Genomic DNA, 23,856 nt, shown 5'->3' on the forward strand with positions numbered 1-23,856 from the left:
CATCATAATTATCAATCTTAGTAAGTATTTATTTTCACGTATATATAACACGCAAAGGAGACGTTCAAAAACTTCCAAATACCGCTCACCTCTCTGGCGCCGTCACTTTACACTACTATAATACTATTGAAACAAGTATACACTCTTAAAATAAAAAAAAAAAACGCCTTTAAATCCAAATCTACGGATTTCATCTACGTTATACGAGTACATATACATAAATTAACGAGCGACGGACCGGTTGTGTCGCGTCAAAACAATTAAGATATCAGAATAAATTACATTTTCACAAGATAGTATATCAGGACACTTTCACATGACCGAAAAAAAATGGATAAATTAATTGAATTTTCGCTGGATAGTACACATTTTCAGGTAAATTTCACAGGTAAGATTTTTTTTTTTGTTTTTTCTTTTTTAAAGCCGCGACGCATCCGACCCGCCCGCTTTATATAGAAATAAATGTATGAAAAAAAATGTAAAAACAAAAAATATATCATACAATATTCGGTAAAGCTCAGATTTACAAACGCACAATTCATTATATTCTTACCGTCGAGGTGCATAACATTTGCAAAAAGCTTAACATCTAGTTGCGGTGAATAACAAAACAACAAAAAAAAATACTGAAATAACTACGCTACGATAAAAAAAAAATGTTATATAAAAAACGAGGTAAAAAATAAATAAACGTCAAAAATACATCAAAACGGGCTTCATTAACGCGTTCGCGATTTCCGCGCGCGTTTCGTGATATGCGAAATTCGCGATTTTTTTTTAACTCGCGCGGAATCCGCGAATGCCATGTCGAAATTATGTTTAGGAATCGCTTGGCGCGGCGTCGATCATTCCACTGATTTTTTGGTAACATCTTTGGTCAATATAATAGCCCGTGATAAGGATTTGGGGGCACGATACGCTATATTACCTCTTTATGTGAAGTCACGTTACAACTGACAAGCATCAAAATTGAATGCGGTTTTTATGTTTTGATAGTTTACCACATGGGTTATCTACCAGTCGATACGTGACCACACCATTTCTTTATCAAAATGAACACAAAAGAAATCCAAATGTTTGAAAAAAAAGTCATTCAACGTTTAAACATAACGTCTCAAAAAAAAATCGAAAACAAAAAAATTGCACCATCCCTAAAGCAAAACACGGGCAAATTTCAAATTCATTTTAATACTCTCCTTCCATTAGATAGAAAAAAATAGACATTACCAAGTAACTGTACAGGCAAAGGTATAAGTTATCGTGTGCCGTTCGGTGCGGGAGATAACGCTGGGGTGACCGGCCAAGTGAAATTGGGTAAAAATTATGGGGTAAATACATCAAAACAAAAATATTTTTCTGATTTTCTCGTCTTTTTTTGTTTTTTTTTTCTATTTTTTATGTGAAGAGAAAATAGAAAACTACTTTTATTTCGATGTCAACATGGGGTAAAAACTTGAGTAATCCAAAAAGTTTTTCTTTAACTTTTCTAGAGTAATACTTTCATTTAACATCGTTTTCTCCATATTTGTTTTATTATACGACAAAATGTGGTATCAAAATGTTTCTTTGTCCATTTGCGACAATATAGTTGTTTAGTAAAACCATTGCATAATGTTGCTCGGATATATTACTGCAATTTACTCTAATGATTATATTCAACCTTTAGCTAAGGATAGAGTAATACTAAAGTTCTTAATGCGTATGGCTTGACAGCATACGCAGTACATAGGCGAAGGGCCGCTGTGATTGGCTAATATTAAATACATTAGTTAGCTGTCAAATATAACTGACACTACATATTTTATTGTTTGCGAATAATGTAAGTACCGAAACCAATATTTTACCATCCATTCGACACAATAATACTGATAGTTTTTTCTTCAACAGCAGTGACAACTATTATTGTTTATGTTGGTTAAACCTTTTGGGCCGGTCACACACGCAGCGTTCCTTAACACTCCAAAAAATTCTTACCACTAAAAGAAAAGCTTACAAATTAACTTAACAAATCTCACTATTTCGTCGCTAGGCGTCGTGGCACCGCTAACGGAAAAATGGGGGGTGGGGGGGGGCACCAAACGGCGATAACACGTAGGCGCGGCTAGACTTTTGGGGGAGAAAAAAAAAGCGACACTTTAAACCTTATAACGAACCCCATAAGTTTTAAAATGGCTTTCGCGTATTTAAGTGCATAATTTTTAGGGATTCAAAAGCACGCAACTAATATATGTTCTTGTGTCCTAATTATGATTAAACAAAATCATCCAACCGCGCCTGCGCTCCAAAAAATCACAAAACAGGCCAGAAAACGAACATTTCATGTCAACAATACAATCAACGTCTATAAAAATATATTGAATCTGAAACAGAAGCGCCGACTCGCCGCTAATAGACACACGCCGCCATTTTGAAAACACTAATCGTACAATAAATAAAAAAACGTCATCAAAGGAATCCATAGTGAAAAGCATTTAATTTTAAAAATATACCACAAAGCAACTATTAATATTCTTTAAAAAATAGAAATTTCATAACACATCAATTGATATTACACTAATCAATAATTCATTCTAATACAAAAAAACATTTGAGCTAGTTATAAAAATAAATGTACGCGCCAAACATCGATGTTATTTTAAGTTTACCAAAAAATATTTAAAAAGATTCTCACAACTTCATACAATGGATTTTCAGTTTTTCATATACCTCAACACATAATATGAGTCGATCGTGTTTTTTTTTAACTTATCAATGAAATTAAAATTCAAAATGCCAAATCATACCATCTTCATCTTTCAATATTCATTTTAAATTAACGACTTTAAACGCTGATCATTAAAGTCACAATCGAAAAGCAACAAATCAACATTTGGCGCGCACCTCACGGCAAACTCGCATTTCCAGAGCCGGCGCAACGTCTACCGCGTCTTCCGACGGCGCACGCATGTCAAACGCCTTGCGCGTTACACGAGTCAAAAATAGAAAACCACACGAAGTGACGGCGTGACGAAGTGTTTGACTGTCTAGTGGTTATCATTTTCGGTGTGATTCGAGATTGATCTAAAGGATAATTTCAGTAAACACCCGATTCGAATTGGGGTAAATAAAATTTTTGGGGTAAAACAAAAATCATATAAAAATATACACCGGTCAAACACGCCGCCAAGCGACGCAACATTGAACTATAAATCACGAAAAAATAAGGAAATTCAACATCCTATTTTATTCACATTAAAAATATTCAACTAGATTATTAATGAATTGTTCTAATGATAATTTTACTAAGAGAATTTTACAAGACAGACGCGGGCAGAGCCGCGCGCCGCCAACTAGCTACCGTACGAACGAACCTCGTGCCGTACTTTTAAATATAGTAAAAAAACATTTTTTTGGCGGTTTTTATCTTTTTCGACTAACTCGCAACGATATTTATATACATGCATTGAAACGTGCGACACCCATTCGTAACGTGATGTAGAAGGGGACAGGAGTGGGGGGAAGGGCTCGTGTGCGGACAGGGGGGGGGAGTTTGTAGGGGGGACACGAACATCGAACCTCCGAGTCGAAAATACATTAAACATTACGCTATAAATATCGATTAAAAATAGTGTTTTGTTGTAGTCAGGGTGCCCCCCGCGTCGCCCGAGTCCTGATATGCCATGCGAGCTACTAATGGAAACACACGCGCATCGTTACACCCGTTCATTACAACTCAACCGACAACAGGAACTGTGGGGAGACTGTTGCAGAGGGGCCGGGGTGAAGCCGGTCCAGAGTAGGAAACTTACTCCCACAAGACAGACTCGGTGGATAAACGCCTTTATTACAACGGAAAAAGGGGTAAATTACCCAGTATTTCTTTTAACTATATCACCGACTCATCTCTGCAACAATCTGCCCCGAATCGGCACAAAAACCGTCTTAAACCAAAAAAAAAACAAGAAAAAAAGCAAAGACCTACAAACTAACGTTATCGAGAGAAAAAACCACCGCCTCGCAGCGACACCTAAACCAAAAAAACGAAAACCTCTCGTCAAAACGAACAGAAAACGCGAACGCGGATCGCGCCGCAACCCACGGCCCGCGAGGCGGCCTCAAACCGATCCAAAAACGTGCGTACAACAATAAAACATGGGCCGAATCGCCCGACAAACATCAATTGAACTAAACGAAACCACTAATCGGGCCGCGAGTCTTCGACACGCGGCGACATCCAGCTGGGCCGCGGCTTCACCACGGCTTCACAGTCACACCACATTAAAACTCTATAAACACCAATTAAGTTTTAGGGACGCCGGCGCGCGAGCCCCGCGGGGCTCCGCCCGCGTCCGTTGCGCGCGCGTAAAAAAATCACTTTTCACGAATTGTATCAAATTTTTCATAGTCGTTTTTATAAAAATACAAAAATACAAAATGGGACAGTGCAACGCTACTCACTCAAAACTCACACACACACGCGCGTCCCGTCGATATCGGCTTTCGTTCAGTAAGGGGGCGTATCCAAACGTTGAGCAAAACATTGGGGGGGATTACGACAAAAAAAACGACACCGCGCATCGTAAAATAAATGTTACAAAGTAAACTCCATTCTAAACACACGTTCGCGCACAGGTTGTTTAAAAAAATTCTGTAAACGTTCTACAACCGCCAAATAAACCTTGTACCAAGAAATACCGTTAGCAATTTGTGGAAAAATGCATTAAAAAAAAAAAAAACAAACGCCATGAAACGGGGGTAAGGGAGCGTAAGTGCCGAGTGGGGGGTGAACGACAAAACCAGGCGTGACGAGGGCGTTAACAAGGCGTGACATTAAAAATATTCACTAACATACTTCTATTTATTTATTTATTATTTTTTTATTAATTTATTTAGAGAAAAAATCACGAATCCGCAATTTCGCATTCACTAGAGTTATTTGAAAACTATTATTTGACTATCGAGCGCGCGACGGGCCGCGAGCGTCGACCGTCGCGCGCGTTCTGTACATGCCGTATCTAAATACTAAGAAAATATATAAATATTCAAATATTTCGCCTACTTTAATTGTGTAATACTCGAACCGTATGTTCATTTACGACCTAAAAAAGTCCCATAAATTGTCTTGGTATGTGATGGCAGATTGCACTAAAACGCACTACGTAGATGCGAGATGCGACTACGTTCTCTGAAACAAAACTGTCGCGCCATTTTACCCCATTCGACGTGTGAAAAATAGAACGCTGTAGTGCGCGCGAATGGGGCAGAAACCGACACGACGCCATGCAGTGTAGAAATAACTGTCGATCGCAGGAAAAACACGACGTGAACATTGCCGGGCCTCAAGGAACTACGCGCACCCCGCTCTGGCAAAACGGGGTGAATGCCCCATTTTTTCAAAACGAGGTCAATCTACCCCAAGTGGGGTATCATAGGGAGGGGGTAACACTAACACTCGCCCACGTAAAGGCACTGTTTAGCCTCGCAAAATTGAGAATAGACGACACGAAAAAATCTATCGAAACCATCGCAAAAAACTCATCAAAAAATTTTTCAACACACAAGTCTTTTATGTCTACAGTCTAACGTCCGTAGGGTTTGGGTTAACGCTGACCCCACGAGACGGTTAAGTACACGATATTTAAAAACCATCGAAAAAGCCAACGCTCGTCCCGTGGTAGTATATCGATAAAATTAAACGAATCCCCAAACTAAGAAAATTTTTAAGGTGTTAAGGAATGGGGTAAAAATTTGTTAAAGTTTTCAGTAATGGGGTATCCCAATGCATAAAAAATGATTTTCAATAGATCGACAGCATTTATATATTAAGTTCTTTTAAATATAAATTTTCGATTAGTTTTTATGTTACCCCAATTTTTCCATTACTGTTTTCACAGTTTTCGTTAATTCTTTGAAAAACTACCACGGGGCAAACGTATGGCGCCATAACAAATGACAACGGTTAAGTCGTTGCAAATTTTATCCAAATTTCGACGGGCAATGCTGGGCGGTTTGAAATATCACTATACCTAGCAAATGATAGAAAAATCTCGACCAATGTGGTGTTTAGGGTCATCTAAAGTACATCAGGGTTGCTCAAAGTTTTATCTCTACTTACTCCCATTTCTAAGATAAGATACCCCTTCAAATAAAACTGAAATATATATGGTGAACATTTTGTTATGTTTCAAGCAATCACAAGTTAATGTGTTTAGTTGGTTTTCCTCACCCCTATGCGCACCCCATGAAACGAGTATTCAACTTTGAAAAACCCTGTCCTACAGAGCAACTCTTATAGGCAAACACCCCCGAATTAGATATCAAAAATTGCCTACAATTCTCTAATTCAATTACCTATATAAATACATATCTAATCTATATTATACTAAAGCTTTAATGTCTGATATAAATATTAACAAGAGAAATTGGTGCAAATTTACTTTAAAACCGTGTACGCTACCCGAGTACCCCGCGGGAGCGACACCGCTCAGCTCTGCCCGTACTGTCCGACATCTGAGTCGAAACAAAGACGAATTTCGACATACGCGTTGGTCCGATATAGAAAAAAGAATTGCAAGCTTGACGGGCATTTGAGACGGGAATACGAATTGATATATCCATAGGTTCGATGTTACTCCAATTTATTTATTGAATTTTAACAGTGCGTATGGAAATGAATGAATATATTTTAATATTTTACTTGGATTATGTCTATATTTCGAGATTACAGGCTGGAAATTTCATGAAAATGCTAACACTTCAGAAACTTTTACAAAACTAAAATTAACATTACACAAATAGTTAGCTGTTGAAGTAAAGTTGTCGATTGCAATTATTATGCCGTGACTGCATCCATGCGAATATACAAACTCTGAGCATTAATCTGTCGAATACTCCAATCTCAAATGCCATCAATATCCGTAGCACACTCGTAAGGCAAAACGAATCACAAATTCTTCAACAATTATCAATACTAGGAGCATCGTGTGCCAAAATACTGAGAAAAACACATTTTGCAAATCTAAATTGGGGTAGCTAAACATTGTTTATTGGGGTATAGTGTTATATCCTATTAAATTCCTGCATTATATGGGGTAAATCACAAACTATAAGCAATTTATAATTGTGTTATAATTCATAGTTATTTACTTGTCTCGCCTAATAACATACTACATATATACTGATCTCACGTTTTTAACTTGGGCCATGGGTTCAAAACTGATAATGGAAATTTACATTTCGAATTCAGATTGATGGAAATGATATTTAAACCTATATTCCTGATACTAAAATGAATAACTAAGAGGTAAAATAAAACACGAAATTCTCAGCAAGGCACACGAGCTCCAGAGCCGTAAAGTGGACACAGGCAGACGCCAAATTAGACTCAAAAACTATGCTCAAAACGTACGAGGCTCAACACAGCTCATCGTGGACTTGAAGACAACTTTTGAGCCAAATCAGACCCTTCAAAATAGTTCGGCTTCGGCGCCGCCGCTGCGAGCAAGATTAGAATCAAACGTGTCCAAAAAACGACCGTAACACTATAAGTCTAAACTACAAATTCTATTGCACTATCCCGGCATCGACCAAAGGAAAAAACATCAATATATTATTAACAATATTATAAGAAACGCTAAAAATTAACTACAGCCAGATTTGGTAACTATCGAATACAACCATTGGCTCATTCGCACTGTTCGACTGCCCGCTATCCCGATAGGTATCTTGGATCGCTCCAGGGATTAACCAAACCCTGGCTATTATTGTTCGATCCACAGATATCATAGTATAGTATGCCAATCGTTATACGAAGTAAAGATGCCATAGCACTTTCCAAAATCACTTTCGACTGAGTGCTGTGGAGGTCAAAATTGTTTCAAACTATCGAAAATGACCTTTATTATTATGTATCAAGGACTTATTTTATATTAATGCAATGTAGTAACACTGCAATAGAACGAAACATTTATCATTATTGAATCATTGATAGCTTAAAAAATCAATGTTAACCAACTTGGATCATCCTGCTCAACGAGCACTTCTTGAGCCTCGACTGACAGTTGACTCACACTTGAGCCTCGACTGACAGTTTCCACTGACGCGACAACCAATGCAAATGAGCCAACAGGACGGGCAACAATGCCAGAGACTTGGTCCAGAAATCCTAGACACAATCCTACCGCCTCCCGTAGATGCCAAGGCAAAGGAAACCAACCCAAAAACGAAGTGGTGTTCTGATCCTTACGGGGTATAGGACCGAGTCACGCGACAACGCTAGTCAGGCATTCTAGTTTCATATACAGGGTCATTTTGACATTGCGTTACTAAATGAAACCACATACTCGTCTTCCATCTTTGCTGACATTGTTCAAAAATCATTCATTAATAACTAATATTTTTGCGAAAAATCCTTGTTTTAGTTTTCAGATTTTTTTATCATTTTGTAGTTTAATGCGAATGTGGCGTGTGAGTGTATTTCTGACTGAAAGTATGATGTCGCTGCGACGAATTCTCTTAAAGTAGTTGTAGTGGTATTAGGGCGCGTAAAATTGAAAATACTCTTTAATATTGATTTTGTTGGAAAATTACACTTTTTTTTATTTCACATCTACGGCTCAAGTATCTAATTGTAAAGTGTCATTTCCAAGTAGATATTTTCACAACGATTCACCCATACAAAAATTAATCGCATCAAGTCTCAAACTACAGATAAGAAGCAAGCGTTATCAACCGGGAACAGACAGCAAAATCCAACCAAGACAGATCTATATAGTAAGTATGTGGTTTCATTTAGTAACGCAATGTCAAAATTACCCTCTATAAGACTATAAAATTAAAAAAATAACCAGATAACAGCAATAAAAATTGATTTATCAAGCATTGTCGAGCAACTCGAGCCACGGGTCCAAACATTCCAAATAGAGACGACCGCAACGTCCGCGTCGAGAAAATCGGGGTAAGGGGGTGAAAAAAAAATCTAGATTTAGGAAATTCATTCTAGCTACACAGGTACCGTTGTTGAACACGGCCAGACGCCGCGTCGAAGCCGTATCCGATAGCCGCCTTGGCGGCTTCGAAGTCGTCAACGACGCGGCTTCGACCGCATCATTTTTGTGAAAGTTTAGACATACACTTATGCCTTATATTACTTCTCTAAGTGAGCGTGCACTCCGGCCCTGAAGGTGATCACCAACAGGCCCCAGATAATGTGCATCATCAAAAATCACAAACGACAAACGGACAACTAGCTAATATTTTTTTTTTTGGATACATTTTGCTTAAAACGAACCGACGTCGCGGAACCTCCGCGCGGATTCTACCATTTTGGGAGTTTTCCCCCGAGCTGGCAACACCGCGCGGACGTTCCGCGGCGTCCATTTAGCGTCTTGTACTTGAATTCTATATTTTGCTTAACATTATACAATGGGTAATTATTTTTAATTTCCGAACGCCGTGAGACGTCTGTGTCGACCAATCAGGAGGTTGTCTTCGCAAGTCATGTCCGTTTATTGGCATTTTCTACCACGTTGGTAGAAATATTCAGTAGCTCACCTTTTTGGTATTGGGAATGACGGACTTTGGTAGATTTACACCACTGCTATGTTCTACCAACGCACCAGTGTTGCCAGGTTTACATACACCGGCCTCAGATATCGTCGAAACAAGAAAACGCGGGGGAAAATCTAAAATTTACCAAACCCGACCACACCACCGATACATGATTACAAATGGAGTGGCCGTCAACTAAGTTATTTTTAATATATTTTTCTATATTTCAACATTAAGAATTTTTGCGTAATCTTGTTCGGACGACAACTTTTCACATCGAATTGCCTCGATAACATGGAACTCGGGCGCGGTAACGCCGAGCCCTGCGCGTGGGCAAGTCTGGGCTTAATCGCATGCTAGATAGTCAGCTCCCATCGCATCGTGCAAGAATAAATATAAAAATAGCCAAAATTCACTAAAAATAGCTATGCTTCAACTAGAGATTACACGAAGGGGCGACAGATGTTATTAAATCGAGGGCCAAAGCAAATTCCTAATCACAAACAAACAGCATACCCAACGGGTATCTTTACCCCATCAAAAAGTAACCCCATCACAATTAACTGATTACCCCATTTCGAAATTAACCAGAAATTACCCCAGCACGCATTACTTGCCCACGCGGCTGGCCCACGCTCGCCCACGCGGCCCACACTAACACCAGCGGAAGGGCACCGCGCGCGGCCGGTCAGCGCCCTCCTTCACCAGAGGCTTGTGGAACTCCCTGCCCGGCCGCGAGTGGATCGTCGCCCAGCAGTGCTCGCAGTAGTACTGGAATTGTGTAAACATATGTTATAAAAAGGAGGAAAAAAGAAAAATAATTTGACAAAGATAGTACAAAACAAATCTATATATATAAAAATGAATCCCTTGGTCACGCCATCACGCGTGAACGGTTGGACCGGTTTCACTATTGATTTTTTTGTTGTGTTTGTTATTGTCAGGAGAAGGTTCTTATGAAAAAAAAAAATCAAAAAAAATGTGCGGAAAATTAGAAAGTTTAAGAAAACTTAACGGAAATATTAATTTTATCTAACTGTCAATCGTTTGAAATAACTGTCAGCGATTGACAGAATGCGCGCTGCAAATTCATAGTTAAGACGGGACAACGTCTGTCGGGTCAGCTAGTCCGTAATAATATAAACATAACTAAAGATATAGGTATTATAAATTATATGTCTCACGATTACGAGCTGGTTTAACAAAACACTGCCTTTATCCCGAAAGAAGTTGGCAGAAGTGCAAAGTTGAGTTTGAAGTTACATGATTATTGTTTATAAATTACTTGAAAATAAAGGAAAATATCGTAAAAATAACTAAAAACGTGAGAAATCTAAATAAAATTAAGGGTATGTGAAGTGTCCCAACTCGCACGAGACCAGCGTGATGGAGTTAGGCCTAAAATCTTAGTAATAGAGGTCTACACTCAGTAGTATAATATAGAGAAAGAAAGAAAAAAGGTTTTTATTATTGGAACAAACAATAACAGAATTATATTTATGTTACAAAAATATATTGTACCAACAATAGGAACCCTAATTTAGCTCTGTACTGCAGCTGATTTTTGATGAAAAACACGAGGCTGTTTAACTATTTACCTGCAGACAGGTCACGTTGGCGCAGAAGAAGGGCGCGAACTTGGAGCCGCAGCGTGCGCCGGCGCACTCGTCGCACATCTGGTCGTCCAGCACGTACGGCTTCACCTGTAAGCGTTGCCATCACACGTTACCAACACATCATTACACAAGCCTTCATCAAAGACACCAACATCAAACTACCCGTTATGAGGACAGAGGGCAAATATCAAATTGCCTTTTCAATAAACGAATGGTGATGGTGAAACAATAACTTGGTTGGTCTCTCATATGTGAGAGTCCGCCTGAGTAGGTATCACTGCGATGTTTATTCCTGCCGCCAAGCAGAGTGGGCGGTCGTATCGCTTACCATCAGGCAAACGCCAAGCTCGTCTCGTCATATATATAATGGGGTAAAATCATTAAGTATACACCATAATATAGTGGCCCATCAAACACGCAAGTTAACAAATTAAAACAGCGTACCCCAGCAAATATATGGGGTAACATCAAACACATGGGGTATCATATCAAACACATGGGGTAACATATTATGTGGTAACCCACTAAATACTTGGGATAACATCAAAAACTTGGGATATCGTACCTCTACGCGCTTGTCGATGTCTCCGTGCTGAAGCTGCACGAAGCGCGCCGAGATGGCCGCGATGTACGACTGCTGATTCGAGAACGCAACGCGACCGGCGCCCTGGAACATACACAAAATGTTGTTGAGATTTTGGAACATTTACACTTGAATACTTTGAAAAATCTAGCAGACGATTCCCGAAGATGGAACCCGTTTTGTTTTGTCTCCCACTCAGCGCCGGCTTTATATTTTTTACTAGCTGACCCGACAGACGTTGTCCTGTCTTAACTATGTATGCACGCACGCATTCTGTCGATCGCTGACAGTTATTTCAAACCAGTGACAGTTATGTAAAATTAATAATGTCGTTAAGTTTTCATAAATTTTCTAATTTTCCGCGCAATTTTTTGAACTTTTTCTTTCATAATAACCTTTTCCTGACAATAACAAACAACAAAAAAAAATAATTAAATCGGTCCAGCCGTTCACGCGTGATGGCGTGACTAAGGGAAATAGGGATTCATTTTATATATATAGATGAGTGTAGGCCACTTTATTTCCGCCGCCCCATGTAGTAAGGTTTATATATGTGTGTAGGTTTCTGAAATACTTAATAATTTTCCATTTGTTTGTATTATGGAAGTCACTAAAGTTAAATAAACGAATGATTAATTAAATCGAGTGAGTGTCCTCTAAAATCTGCTGCCCAGGTTCATCAGTTCGGTTTTTAATCTAAAATAACTGCTGTAAATATGTTGTCCACATATAAACTGCGAATTTTGCTCTCCTTTGACTTTATCAGTGGCGTGTTTTAGCATTCATCAAAAAAAATGTGATTCTGAAACCACAAACATTTCCATCCATTTCCAAAACCTACTGTTCTACACCAAGGCTTCCACAATAATACAGGGTGTTCAGGGTCACTAATATAAAAATGTAGCTAACTATGGTAGTAAGGGACTGTTCCAATATTACGCAACGCAATATTTTTAATATCCTCCCCCACCCCCCATGTAATACGCCGAAACATTTTCCTGTTCGCCCCCGCCCCCCTTCAAAAAGTAATGTAACTCAAAAATTTAAATTTTTTCGCAAAGTACCGGAAAATCGCTAAAATACCTTTATTGTTTTAAAATAAAGAAAAATAATGTTACATAACGCGTTGTACGAACCCCTCCCGCGCCTGTTACGCATCGTAACGTTTTACAAGACCCCTCCTGCCCTCCAATTGCGTTACGTAACACTTCAACGGCCCCTAAGTGATAGTTCTCACCTTAGGGTACTTAAGCTCCGGGTCGGTGTCGATGCCGGCGTAGCACACGCCGCCGTACAGCCGGTCCATTATCATCGCCAGCTCCACTGGAATCAGAACAATTCACGTTACCGCTGCACTATGATTCGGTCCAGCCGAATTTCGGACGAGTTTACTAATGGTACTTTTTGATGTGTTATTTTTCTTTTACAAATATAGTGGACTTTTGGGTGAGTGCTGAAGGCGCTCGTAAACATATCAAATAGCGGAGTTCGCCTCCCCCCCTTTTCACCCTAAATGAAACACTATTCCTAAAATATTTAGAGTTATATTTAATAAACAGAAGTTGAAGCATTTGGGAAAAAAACCTCGGATATTAAGCGACCTGAAGGGTACATACTAACGGGTTACGAACCTCGGCTCAGGACGGTCAATGGGAGAGGATGAGACAACGATTATGAAATGCGTTAATCAATGCTTATTTGTATATAAAACAATTGATATATACGCTTACAATTACGTCTCTATACCATATGAGTAGGCGGGGTCTAGGAAGTATGTAAAAAAAATAATGATTTTAGAAGAGTTACATAAATTTATTTTTGTTCCAAATAGAAAAAGTTACAATTTACTTACGTGTGGGCTTTCAAGAGCACTTTAACTCTCTCTCTACATATTGAGTAGATATTATTTGATTGAATTAAAAACTAAAATATAGAACGAGCAGTGGCCACTCTTCACTCAGTGGAATCGTGAGGTATATTTCCCACCAGCCTTCAGAAGAACACAGTCTCCCCCGGTTCCAGCAGTATGACCTATAAGGTGGAACATGTTACACAAAGATACTCACCAGCCTTCAGAGGGCGCGGCACTCCGCCCACAAACACAGTCTTCCTCGGGTCCAGCGGCATGCTCGCGTCCAGCACGTAGTCCGCATCAGCGAGCCGCCACGGCCGGATCTGCACCGGCTTGTCGCGGATCGTGGGCGACGACACACACAGATACAGTTTGTCATCGTCGGTGATGCACGCTTCCATCAGAGCGGCCACTGAGCTCTCGTCCTGTAGTGGAAGGATATTGGGTTTATTATTTGGAAAACAATAACTTGCATAATTGAGAAGTTTTCTAAAGAAGTTCGAAGGTATGTGAAGTCTCCCCTGCCAACGTGGTGGAGCAAGGTCTAATCCATCTCTATAGAAGAAGCGTGATCCTAGCAGTATTTGCAAAACTAATTCATCTTAAAAATACAATCTACACACTAAAAATTTGATTTTTGTTTCAAAAAGAAATATGTATAAAGGTTTTTAATCTCATCCAAAATAAATTTATCAAAACCCGTTCAAGAAGAAATACGTCTTGAAATTTGATGTCTAGAGTGAGAGTAAAACAGAAAAGCCAACGTGGCGCAAATGAATCGTGACGTCATCATGAATTATGGCGCGGGCGTAAAAGAGATGGGGCGATAACATGATAGCCCCACTAAGCCATTCTTACTCTTAAAAATGTTTAAAAACAAATTTCACTATAATTTCTTTAAAATTTATTTCTTTTTTCACAAAAAATCCTTTAAATAAAATCTATTCCTAGAATTAATAAATAAACATCTTCTTTGAAATATTAAATTCTCAGAGGCCGAAACAACTGCCTAGCTTGTTAAGTTTATTTTTATATAATTTAAAGAAATGCCCATTTGAGTAAGATATAAAGTCTATACATAATAAAGTACAAAGTCCCCTTTGATCTGTCTGTCTGTATGTTATCAATTTTCTCAAAATCTACTTAACGGATTTTTATGAAATTTGGTATGGAGATAGTTAAGGACCCTGGGAAGGTTATTGGATATCTCTTATCCCAGGAAAATATTTTATACCGGAATTTTTATCCCCAAAAAACATTATTATGGTAAACTAACATTTGCTCTCGACTTCGTCCGCGTGAAAGAATTTTCTGAGATAAAAGTCCCGCTATACTTTTCCCGAGATAGAAACTAGCCTATGTCCTTCCTAGGATCTCAAACTATCTCCATACCAAATTTCATCGTAATCCGTTGGGCAGTCGAGTTTGTCGCGACCAGACAGGTAGACAGATACGGAGGTAGATTTCGTTTTAAAATATATTTTCTATACTATAATATGCAAGTATTATGCATAAAAATCTTCTTCTTGAACCACTATCTATTGCTGAAAACTGCATTCAATTCAATTCAATTCATACTATCTGATGTATAGTTTAAAAGATCTTAGCGGCATACAGCGAAAGCGACTTCGTTTTATATTATGTGAAGGTAACTAATGCTCAGAAGTGTGTGCTCTTGGGATTTGAACCTGCGGACATTCGTCTCGGCAGTCCGTTCCACACCCAACTAGGCTATCACCACTAAAATTATGTGTGTATTCATTGCTATCGCTTGCTTTAACGATGAAGGAAAACATCGTGAGGAAACCTGCATACCTGAGAAGTTCTCTATTAGAAATTTTCGAGGGTGTGTGAAGTCTACCAACCCGCACTAGACCAGCGTGGTGGACTAAGGCCTAATCCCTCTCAGTAGTAGAGGAGGCCCGTGCAGCAGTGTGACAGTATGTAATACAGGGCTGATAAACTAATGCTCACCTGAAACAGAAGGAACGCGTATCCCTTTGGAGGAAAGTAGCTCTTGCTCTCGGCCTTGTGAGGCCAGTCCACCACCAGTGGCCCGAAGCGGCGGAACGACGACGTAATCTCATCTGGAACGAAAGAGTTCTAAGATTATACAGAGCAGGAATTGGGAAGACTGTCATACAAAACTTGCGCTTATTTTACGGTCACACAATGTACCGTGAAATAGCGAATCATCAATGTAAATTACTTCATATTTATTTTCTGTAAATATATTATTTTTGTATATCTAAGAACGCTGTGACATCTCGTCACACGGACATTTTGAATAAGACAGCGACTTATCACCAATTGGTAATCACTTTTGGAGCAAAAATTTTATGTCAAGTCTATACCTAACTATATGGTTTAATATCATAGTGTGCACGGCAAAGAGATCTCACTGCTCCTGATGTCAAGTTAAATGGGGTCCAACAGAATGTCGACTGACCAGAGATGATTACCCCTTGACAGTCGACACTGTTATGCCGGCCTGTTGGAACGGGATACACACAGGCTGATCCCGGAACGCGTCAATTCCTAGGGCCACTAAGGTAGGCTTTAACACCTTGTGTACAATGGTCGCTATCCAGCAAGCCAGAACATAGTTTTCACTGACGCAAGTTCCCATTTTAAATAATTCATCAGTTCGGAGCCGGTCGCATCGTCCTTGCCGGCAGGGCGGCGCCAATCGTTGTCGCATCGGTTGCTTGGCAACCGATACAACAACACCACACTGGGCCAAGGTCTATGGATGCATTTAGAGAACAATCAATCGTTTTCATCGAATGGATTTGAAGAAAAGAATGAAGAGCATTAATACATTCTAAAAAAGTGACTATTTATTTATTTATACACTTTATTTACAAAAAACTTGCAATCAGCCAAAGGAAAATGGAAAGGAGTATGCTTCAACTGCAACTGTCCGATAAAACAAGCAACACTATCATAAGAAATAAAACAAAAATAGCAGATGTAAGAAAAAGAATCAGAACACTGAAATGGAATTGGGCTGGGCACATATTATGTCGCTTAGAAAATAATAGATGGACAAAGCGCGTAACGGAGTGGATACCAAGGGAAAACGAAAGGAAAAAAGGAAGACTAAAGATAAGATGGAGGGGTACCTTTGAACAAAGATGTGGAGGTAACTGGATGCAACAAGCACGCGTAAGAGAGGTGTGGAGGCAACTAAGGGAGGCCTACGCCGCAGAGCCGACTACTATTAATTAAATGAATTAAGTCACAAAACTTTTTAGGTATAAGATTAAATTTTAAATGTAAAGTTGAGTAGTGGAAATAAAGGCTTTTTTATTTTATTTTATATAGGCGGACTTAATGCCAGAGGCATTTCTACCAGTCGACCTTAGGGTGGTACAGAGATAAACAATGTAGACACATCTAAAAATGGCGAAATATTATGGGATATTTCTATCCGACTCCGACCAAATTGTAACACCACAGTGGGGCACGTGATCGTTCCTGGATCTGCGCGTCCATAGGCCTCGTGTCTACTGAGGGATAATCTCTCGTCAGTCGTCATTATATCGACAATTGTAAGGCTACATGGAAAAAAAAAATTTCGCCTTTCAACCGTCGATATAATGTCGACTGTCGAGAGATTATCCCTAATGGATCCATAGTCGACAAATACCCCCTCCTAACCGTATTTCGACTACGGCGGCCCATCTCAACGGAGATCAGACAGGAGATATTATAGTGCACGAGTGTGTGCAGTACACAAGCACTCTGTTCCTTCTCATAGTGCGGTGAGACGACATGGCCGGAGAGAGATCAGCAGGACCAACGGCTTTACGTGCCCGAGACACGGGGTATCACACCGCCAACTTCCTGACTCTGAGCTGCGACTGAGTAATTTTTTAAGGTGGAAAAACCCAGTCACCAATATTTTGAGCTAACCCGGGATCAAAACTCGGGACCATCAGGTAATCATACTATGTAAAGTTACAACTACAACACCGAGACTGTCAAATTGACAAATAAGGAAGGAGTTGGAATTAAAGAGGCGGTGGTGAAAAATAACATCGATATATATATGTACTACGTACTAAATTTGGCGTTCCGAACATTCACTGTGTTCAACTGAATTGAACTGCAATCCATTCAAACTGACTTTAGTATGGTCAATATTGACAGCTTGTGGTTGTGTATGGAGTGGCGCTCATGATATAACAACTCGAGTCTAAGTGTAACACTGGATGTGAATAAAAAATAGTCAAATAAGTAAAACTATTTGTTGTTCAAGTGAATAAATAGGTTGTAACAGTCACGTTTTGCCATTTTAGTTCAGATTTTGAACAAATAGTTTATATGGACGTTCGTGTCTATAGAATATCTAACCTAAAATCTTTCTGCGCAACACTTCCAAGCATTTTAGTGCGAGTTAATTTATTAACGCATCGATGCTACCGGCATTATGTAAAACCTTGCGCCGTGAGAGTTGACGAGTGTGACCTATCGATCGATGCATGCTATTGTGGGATTGGCGTATTGGATTAAAATAATCAATATTACGAAGAAACAATCATTTATAACAGCGGCGATAGCCTAGTTGGGTGTGGAACGGACTGCCGAGACGAATGTCCGCAGGTTTAAATCCCAAGGGCACACACCTCTGACTTTTCTAAAATCATGTGTGTATTCTTTGTGAATTTATCGTTCGCTTTAACGGTGAAGGAAAACATCGTGAGGAAACCTGCACATATGAGAAGTTCTCTATAGGAATTTCTGTCAGTAGTAGAGGAGGCCCGTGCTCAGCAGTGGGACAGCATATAATACTGGGCTGATATTATAATCAATATTACGAATAAACAATCATTTATAGTAGCTAGTGGACCCGGCAGGCTTTTTTTTATTGCTTTGAATGATGAGACGAGCTTGCCGTTCGCATGATGGTAAGCGATACGATCCATAAACAGTAAAAACACCAACACCTTGAATTACACAGTATTGTTTGTTATTCCACTGCGCTCGTCATACTGAGACATGAGACATGGGAGTAGACAATTAATATTTCCAACTCGTTATCTTTCTATTAGATTAATGTTGTTGCAGGATGATGGCAAATTAGTGTTCCCTGAGACTCAGCGAGCTTCATCGCTCTGTGTCATACAATGCCACTGATGATCCTGGCTTACAGGAGATGTAGTGGTGGGTGTGAGGGCGGAAAGTCTCTGGAAAGCAACTATGGCGGGTTTTAAACAAATACAAAGCACCATCATCAGCAGCACCACATTTACTTAACAATTAGCTACTTGCACATCAAAGAAATGTCATTTTTTCAACATTAAAAAGTCATCTAATTTTTTGTAGTGACTTTGTTAGCCTGGCAGGGTCGGACACAAACACAGCGGACTTTCGGGTGAATGCTTTAGAGCCCGTTCAAGTATTACGTAACGCAATTTTTGAAGATTTTTGACCCCCCACCCCACCATGTTACGCGCCGTAACGTTTTCCTGTACACCCCTTAAAAAGTTATGTAACTATAAAATTACATTTACCTGAGTACCGGAAAATCGCTAAAATACCTTCATTATTGTTTTATAATAAGAAATCCAATGTTACGTAACGCGTTGTACGTACCCCCCTCCCGCGCCTGTTACGCATCGTAACGTTTTACAATACCCCACCTCCCTTCCAAATTGCGTTACGTAATACTTGAACGGCCCCTTAGACACTCGAGCCCTAAGTGATCACGCTGAAGGCGACCCACTAACGGGTCAAGAAGAAAGTCATCTGCTTCGAACCCAGTACTCCCTCGGGACAAGTCCATCCATCCCTCCTGACACACGCCACGTCGCGCGCTAGTGATAACAGGACTGCTTGACCCACTTATAAAAATGGGCAAGTGTGGGCGAGGCGTGGCGGGAGCTAGCGTCTTGTGCGAGGCGCTAATAAAGGCCTACTGAAGATCAACACACTCATGCCTTCCAAGAAAGCGTAAGCAGATGCGCTAGTGAATGAATGAATACATCCTAGCGGAATTTCGGCCGCGGCAGCCAATCTCAACGGAGATCAGCCTGGTACGCAGGATATATTATATACTCTCTGTTCCTTCACTCTCATAGTCCGGTGAGACGACGACATGACCGGGAGAGATCACCAGGACCAACGGCTTTCCGTGCTTTCCGAGGCACGGGGGTATCTAACAATGCGGTGGCATACATGAAAAACTTATTTGAACCCGTGAAATATTGGATATTGATTGATTTCGTCGTAATTTCGGCCACGGTGGCCAATCTCAATGGAGATCAGACAGGAGATATTATAGTGCACGAATGTGTGCAATACACAAGCACTTTCTGTTCCTCGTCATAGTCCGATAAGGCGACGACATGACCGGGAGAGATCAGCAGGACCAACCGCTTTACGTGCTTTCCGAGGCACGGGGTATCACACCGCCAACTTCCTGACTCCGAGCTGCTACTGAGTCAATTATTTTGGTTCGACCCGGGATTCGAACCCAGGACCTCAGCGCGGTAATTGGACTTGTACCATGTACAATTACAACTACGCCACCAAGGCAGTCAAAGATGATAAAAGTCGTAGATGAGCTAGTACACTCAGTATATTCCTTGATGTAGTGGGAGCTTCAATTCAATTTCGTCCTGTTCAAACAAACCTGTTCGCTATAATCAATAGATTAGAGTCCAAACTCACCCTCATCGATGTCCGGTGGCAGCCCGCCCACGAATACCTTCCTGCTGAACCGCTCGCCGTGCTCCGAGCCCGCGGAGACGGGGGACGAGCGCGCCGGCGAACCAAGTGCGCTGACGCACATTGACAGCCCTGTGACGAACGAAAACAATCTTTATTTCTAACCACACACAAGTTATGTAAGAGCATCATTCGAGAATGGCTCGACCGGCTTAACTAACTTCTTTTTTGTTATTCCTAATCATCAGAGCAAGGTGTGTATCAAAGAACAATGTTGAAAAATCAATTGGAAAAGTTGGCAATTTTGTTGATATTTTTGTAAGAAATCTTCGAAACCATCTAACCGATTTCAATGAAACTTTTATGAGAATTTAGTTAGTCCCAGCTTTAATCGTAGGATAATTTAGGTGGCGCTGTTGTCGAGAACTAAAAGATGGAATGAAGAAGGCAGTTTACATAAAATGCGGTCTGGGGCCGAACAATGGACAATGGACAGGTTAATTTTGACATCGCGTTACTGAATAAAACCACCTTATCTTCTTGGATATAATACTACAATAAGTTACTCGAACCTTAGATGTAAAATAAAGGGTAATTTTCAAACAAAATATATATAAAGTTATTGAAATTTCTTCTTCTTCTAATGCCACTACTACTATCGCCGCTCAAATCTTATTGCATATTTCGTTCAGATGGCAAAAGGCTTGCCTATATCATGGAGCATAGCGAAGAGTGAGCACTAGCTACGCTTCTACCAACCTCTTCGAGGATGAAAACGCATGATTGTTACGTCCTATAGGGGTAGGCAGTTTTTTTTTTATTATTGCTTTGAATGACGAGACGAGCTTGCCTTTCGCCTGATGGTAAGCAATACGATCAATAAACAGTAGAAACACCAACACCTTGAATTACAAAGTATTGTTTGGTATTCCATTCCACCGCGCTCGCCATCACTATGTCCAGTAGTTACACTGGGTACAATGTCCTTCAAACCTACAACAGTGACTACACACTTGACGGTAGAAAGACATTGCGGTGGTAACTACCCAGGTGGACTCTCACATGTGAAACCTACCAGTAAAGCTTGGTAGCATCATTTTCCAGATCGATGTGTAATGTTCTAACTAATATAATTTGATATTTGTTTATTTTATATCTGTGTGTTGATATTTCCACCATCATCATGCTGCTGCTTGACAGAAAGACATTGCGGTGGTACCTACCCAAGACTCTCACATATGAGAGACCTACCACCAGTAATCTATAATCAGTTTTAAAATAAAAGTCTACACTGACCGGCCGCGCTCAGCCGCGAGACAACATCCTGCTGGTCGGAGGGCACTGATGGCGAGCCGGCGCCCACAGCGCCACCCGCCACCGCCACCGCGGCCTCCTCCACTCCGGGGAAGAACGGCGACTTGCCTGCAACAACACCATTAGTTGAAATGAAATGAAATGATTTATTTGAATCTGTAAAATGTTATATATATATATATATATATATATATATTATATATATATATATATATATATATATATATATATATATATATATATATATATATATATATATATATATATATATATATATATATATATATATATATATATATTATTGAGATTCCGTCAATATTAACTTATCACCAGTTCGGAAAGCAGTTTTCACCAGAGAAGAACGGGCAAGAAACTCTGGTGTTGCTCTTTTCAATCAGTTTAGGGTAAAGACTACAGTACATGATAAAGTGAGAAAAGAAAAAAAAGTTTAGAGTTGTATAATCACATTTTCTTGTGTTTACGCGAATATCAAGGCCGTCACAAACCAACGGCCAAGCAAGTTGATATGGAGAAAGAGAAAAGTATAAATTGTGGGTAAAGTTGAGGGCATATGTTCCTTCCCCACTAACCCCCCTCCCCCCTCCCAATTTAACAATAACTTAGAGCAGAGCGTAATTGAGCGTACGGAAAATTAGGAATTGAATTTGTGAATTCATTCGAGTTTAGACGTACGGGAATGATCGATCAAGCATTGTTATTTACTACTTAAGGATTTTTTTTCTCATTATTAATTTCTTTGAGTACTTTAGTTTAGTGAGGTAATAATCAAATAACTATGTGATGTAATACTTAACATAAAACTAATATATTTGGACGCTTATGCAACAGCAAAGCATAGTCAACAATATATTAATACTAGCTGACCCGACAGACGTTGTCCTGTCTCAACTATGTATGCACGCGCGCAGTTCGTCGATCGCTGAAAGTTATTTCAAACCACTGACAGTTATGTAAAATGAATAATGTCGTTAAGTTTTCTTAAATTTTCTAATTTTCCGTGCTATTTTTTGATTTTTTTCTTTCATAAGAACCTTCTCCTGACAATAGCAAACAACAAAAAAAATTGTGAAATCGGTCCAGCCGTTCACGCGTGATGGCGTGACCAAGGGAAATAGGGATTCATTTATATATTTATATATATATATATCTATACTATTATATAAAGCTGAAGAGTTTGTTTGTTTGTTTGTTTGAACGCGCTAATCTCAGGAACTACCGGTCCAAACTGAAAAATTATTTTTGCGTTGGATAGCCCTTTGTTCGTGGAGTGCTATAGGCTATATATCTTCACGCTATACCCAATAGGAGCGGAGCAGTAATGGCTAATCTCAGGAACTTCCGGTCCAAAATGAAAAATTCTATTTGCGTTGGATAGCCCTTTGTTCGTCGATTGCTATAGGCTATATATCATCACACTATACCCAATAGGAGCGGAGCAGTAATGGCTAATCTCAGGAACTACCGTTCCGAACTGAAAAAATCTTTTTGTGTTGAATAGTCTTTTGTTTGTGGAGTGCTCAAAGTTATATATCATCACGCTATGACCAACAGGAGCGGAGCAGTAATGGCTTATCTCAGGAACTACCAGTTTGAACTGAAAAGTTCGTTTTGTGTTGGATAGCTCTTTATTTGTGGAGCGCTATAGGCTATATATCATCACGCTATGGCCAATAGGAGCAGAGCAATAATGGCTAATCTCAGGAACTACCGGTTTGAACTGAAAAAATATTTTTGTGTTGGATAGCCCTTTGATCCCGGAGTGCTATAGGCTATATATCATCACGCTATGACCAATAGGATCGGAGCAGTAATGAAACTTGTTGCAAAAACGGGGAAAAATTATTAGTTTTGAGAGCTTTCGTTGCGTGCGCTGCGTAAACGGTTAAAGTTATGCAACAATGATGTATGACGGGATTGTTCCTCTTAAAAAGTTCTAAAAAATATATTATAAAACAAAGTCCCCCGCTGCATCTGTCTGCCTGAACGTGTTAAACTCAAAAACTACCCAACGTATTAAGATGAAATTTGGTATGGAGACAGTTTGAGACCCTGGAAAGAACATAGGCTCCCGGGAAACTACTACTTTTATAACGGAATACTTTAGCCTGAAAAACTTTATAACGCGGGCGGAGCCGCGGGCAAAAGCTAGTATATATATATACATATATATATATATATAACTAGTCTTGCCATAAATATTGTAATAAAGAAAAAAGAAAATTGTTAACTGCAAATAACATTTATTACTTTTACAGTGTGTCAGTTTA

The 23,856-nt window shown here is 39.6% G+C and overlaps 1 protein-coding gene across 2 annotated transcripts in view; it reads right to left on the reverse strand.

Moving 5' to 3' along the window:
• Positions 1–348: 348 nt before the first annotated feature.
• The window catches only part of LOC115449933 (translational regulator orb2), an 87,588-nt gene continuing 64,080 nt past the window's right edge, over positions 349–23,856 (reverse strand). The window contains exons 3-10 of one of the 2 annotated variants that reach the window (XM_030177827.2): positions 21,551–21,676; positions 20,258–20,386; positions 15,554–15,666; positions 13,794–14,004; positions 12,965–13,050; positions 11,710–11,811; positions 11,127–11,231; positions 349–10,299 (exon numbers count right to left, since the gene is read on the reverse strand). In XM_030177827.2, coding sequence (XP_030033687.1) covers positions 10,183–10,299; positions 11,127–11,231; positions 11,710–11,811; positions 12,965–13,050; positions 13,794–14,004; positions 15,554–15,666; positions 20,258–20,386; positions 21,551–21,676 — 989 coding nt within the window. In that variant the 3' untranslated portion in view covers positions 349–10,182. The remainder of the gene's footprint in view (positions 10,300–11,126; positions 11,232–11,709; positions 11,812–12,964; positions 13,051–13,793; positions 14,005–15,553; positions 15,667–20,257; positions 20,387–21,550; positions 21,677–23,856) is intronic. The other variant, XM_030177828.2, reaches the window with a different exon arrangement.

Source organism: Manduca sexta, chromosome 1 (assembly GCF_014839805.1).
Source record: "Manduca sexta isolate Smith_Timp_Sample1 chromosome 1, JHU_Msex_v1.0, whole genome shotgun sequence".
In the NCBI taxonomy this organism is placed as follows: Eukaryota; Metazoa; Arthropoda; class Insecta; order Lepidoptera; family Sphingidae; genus Manduca; species Manduca sexta.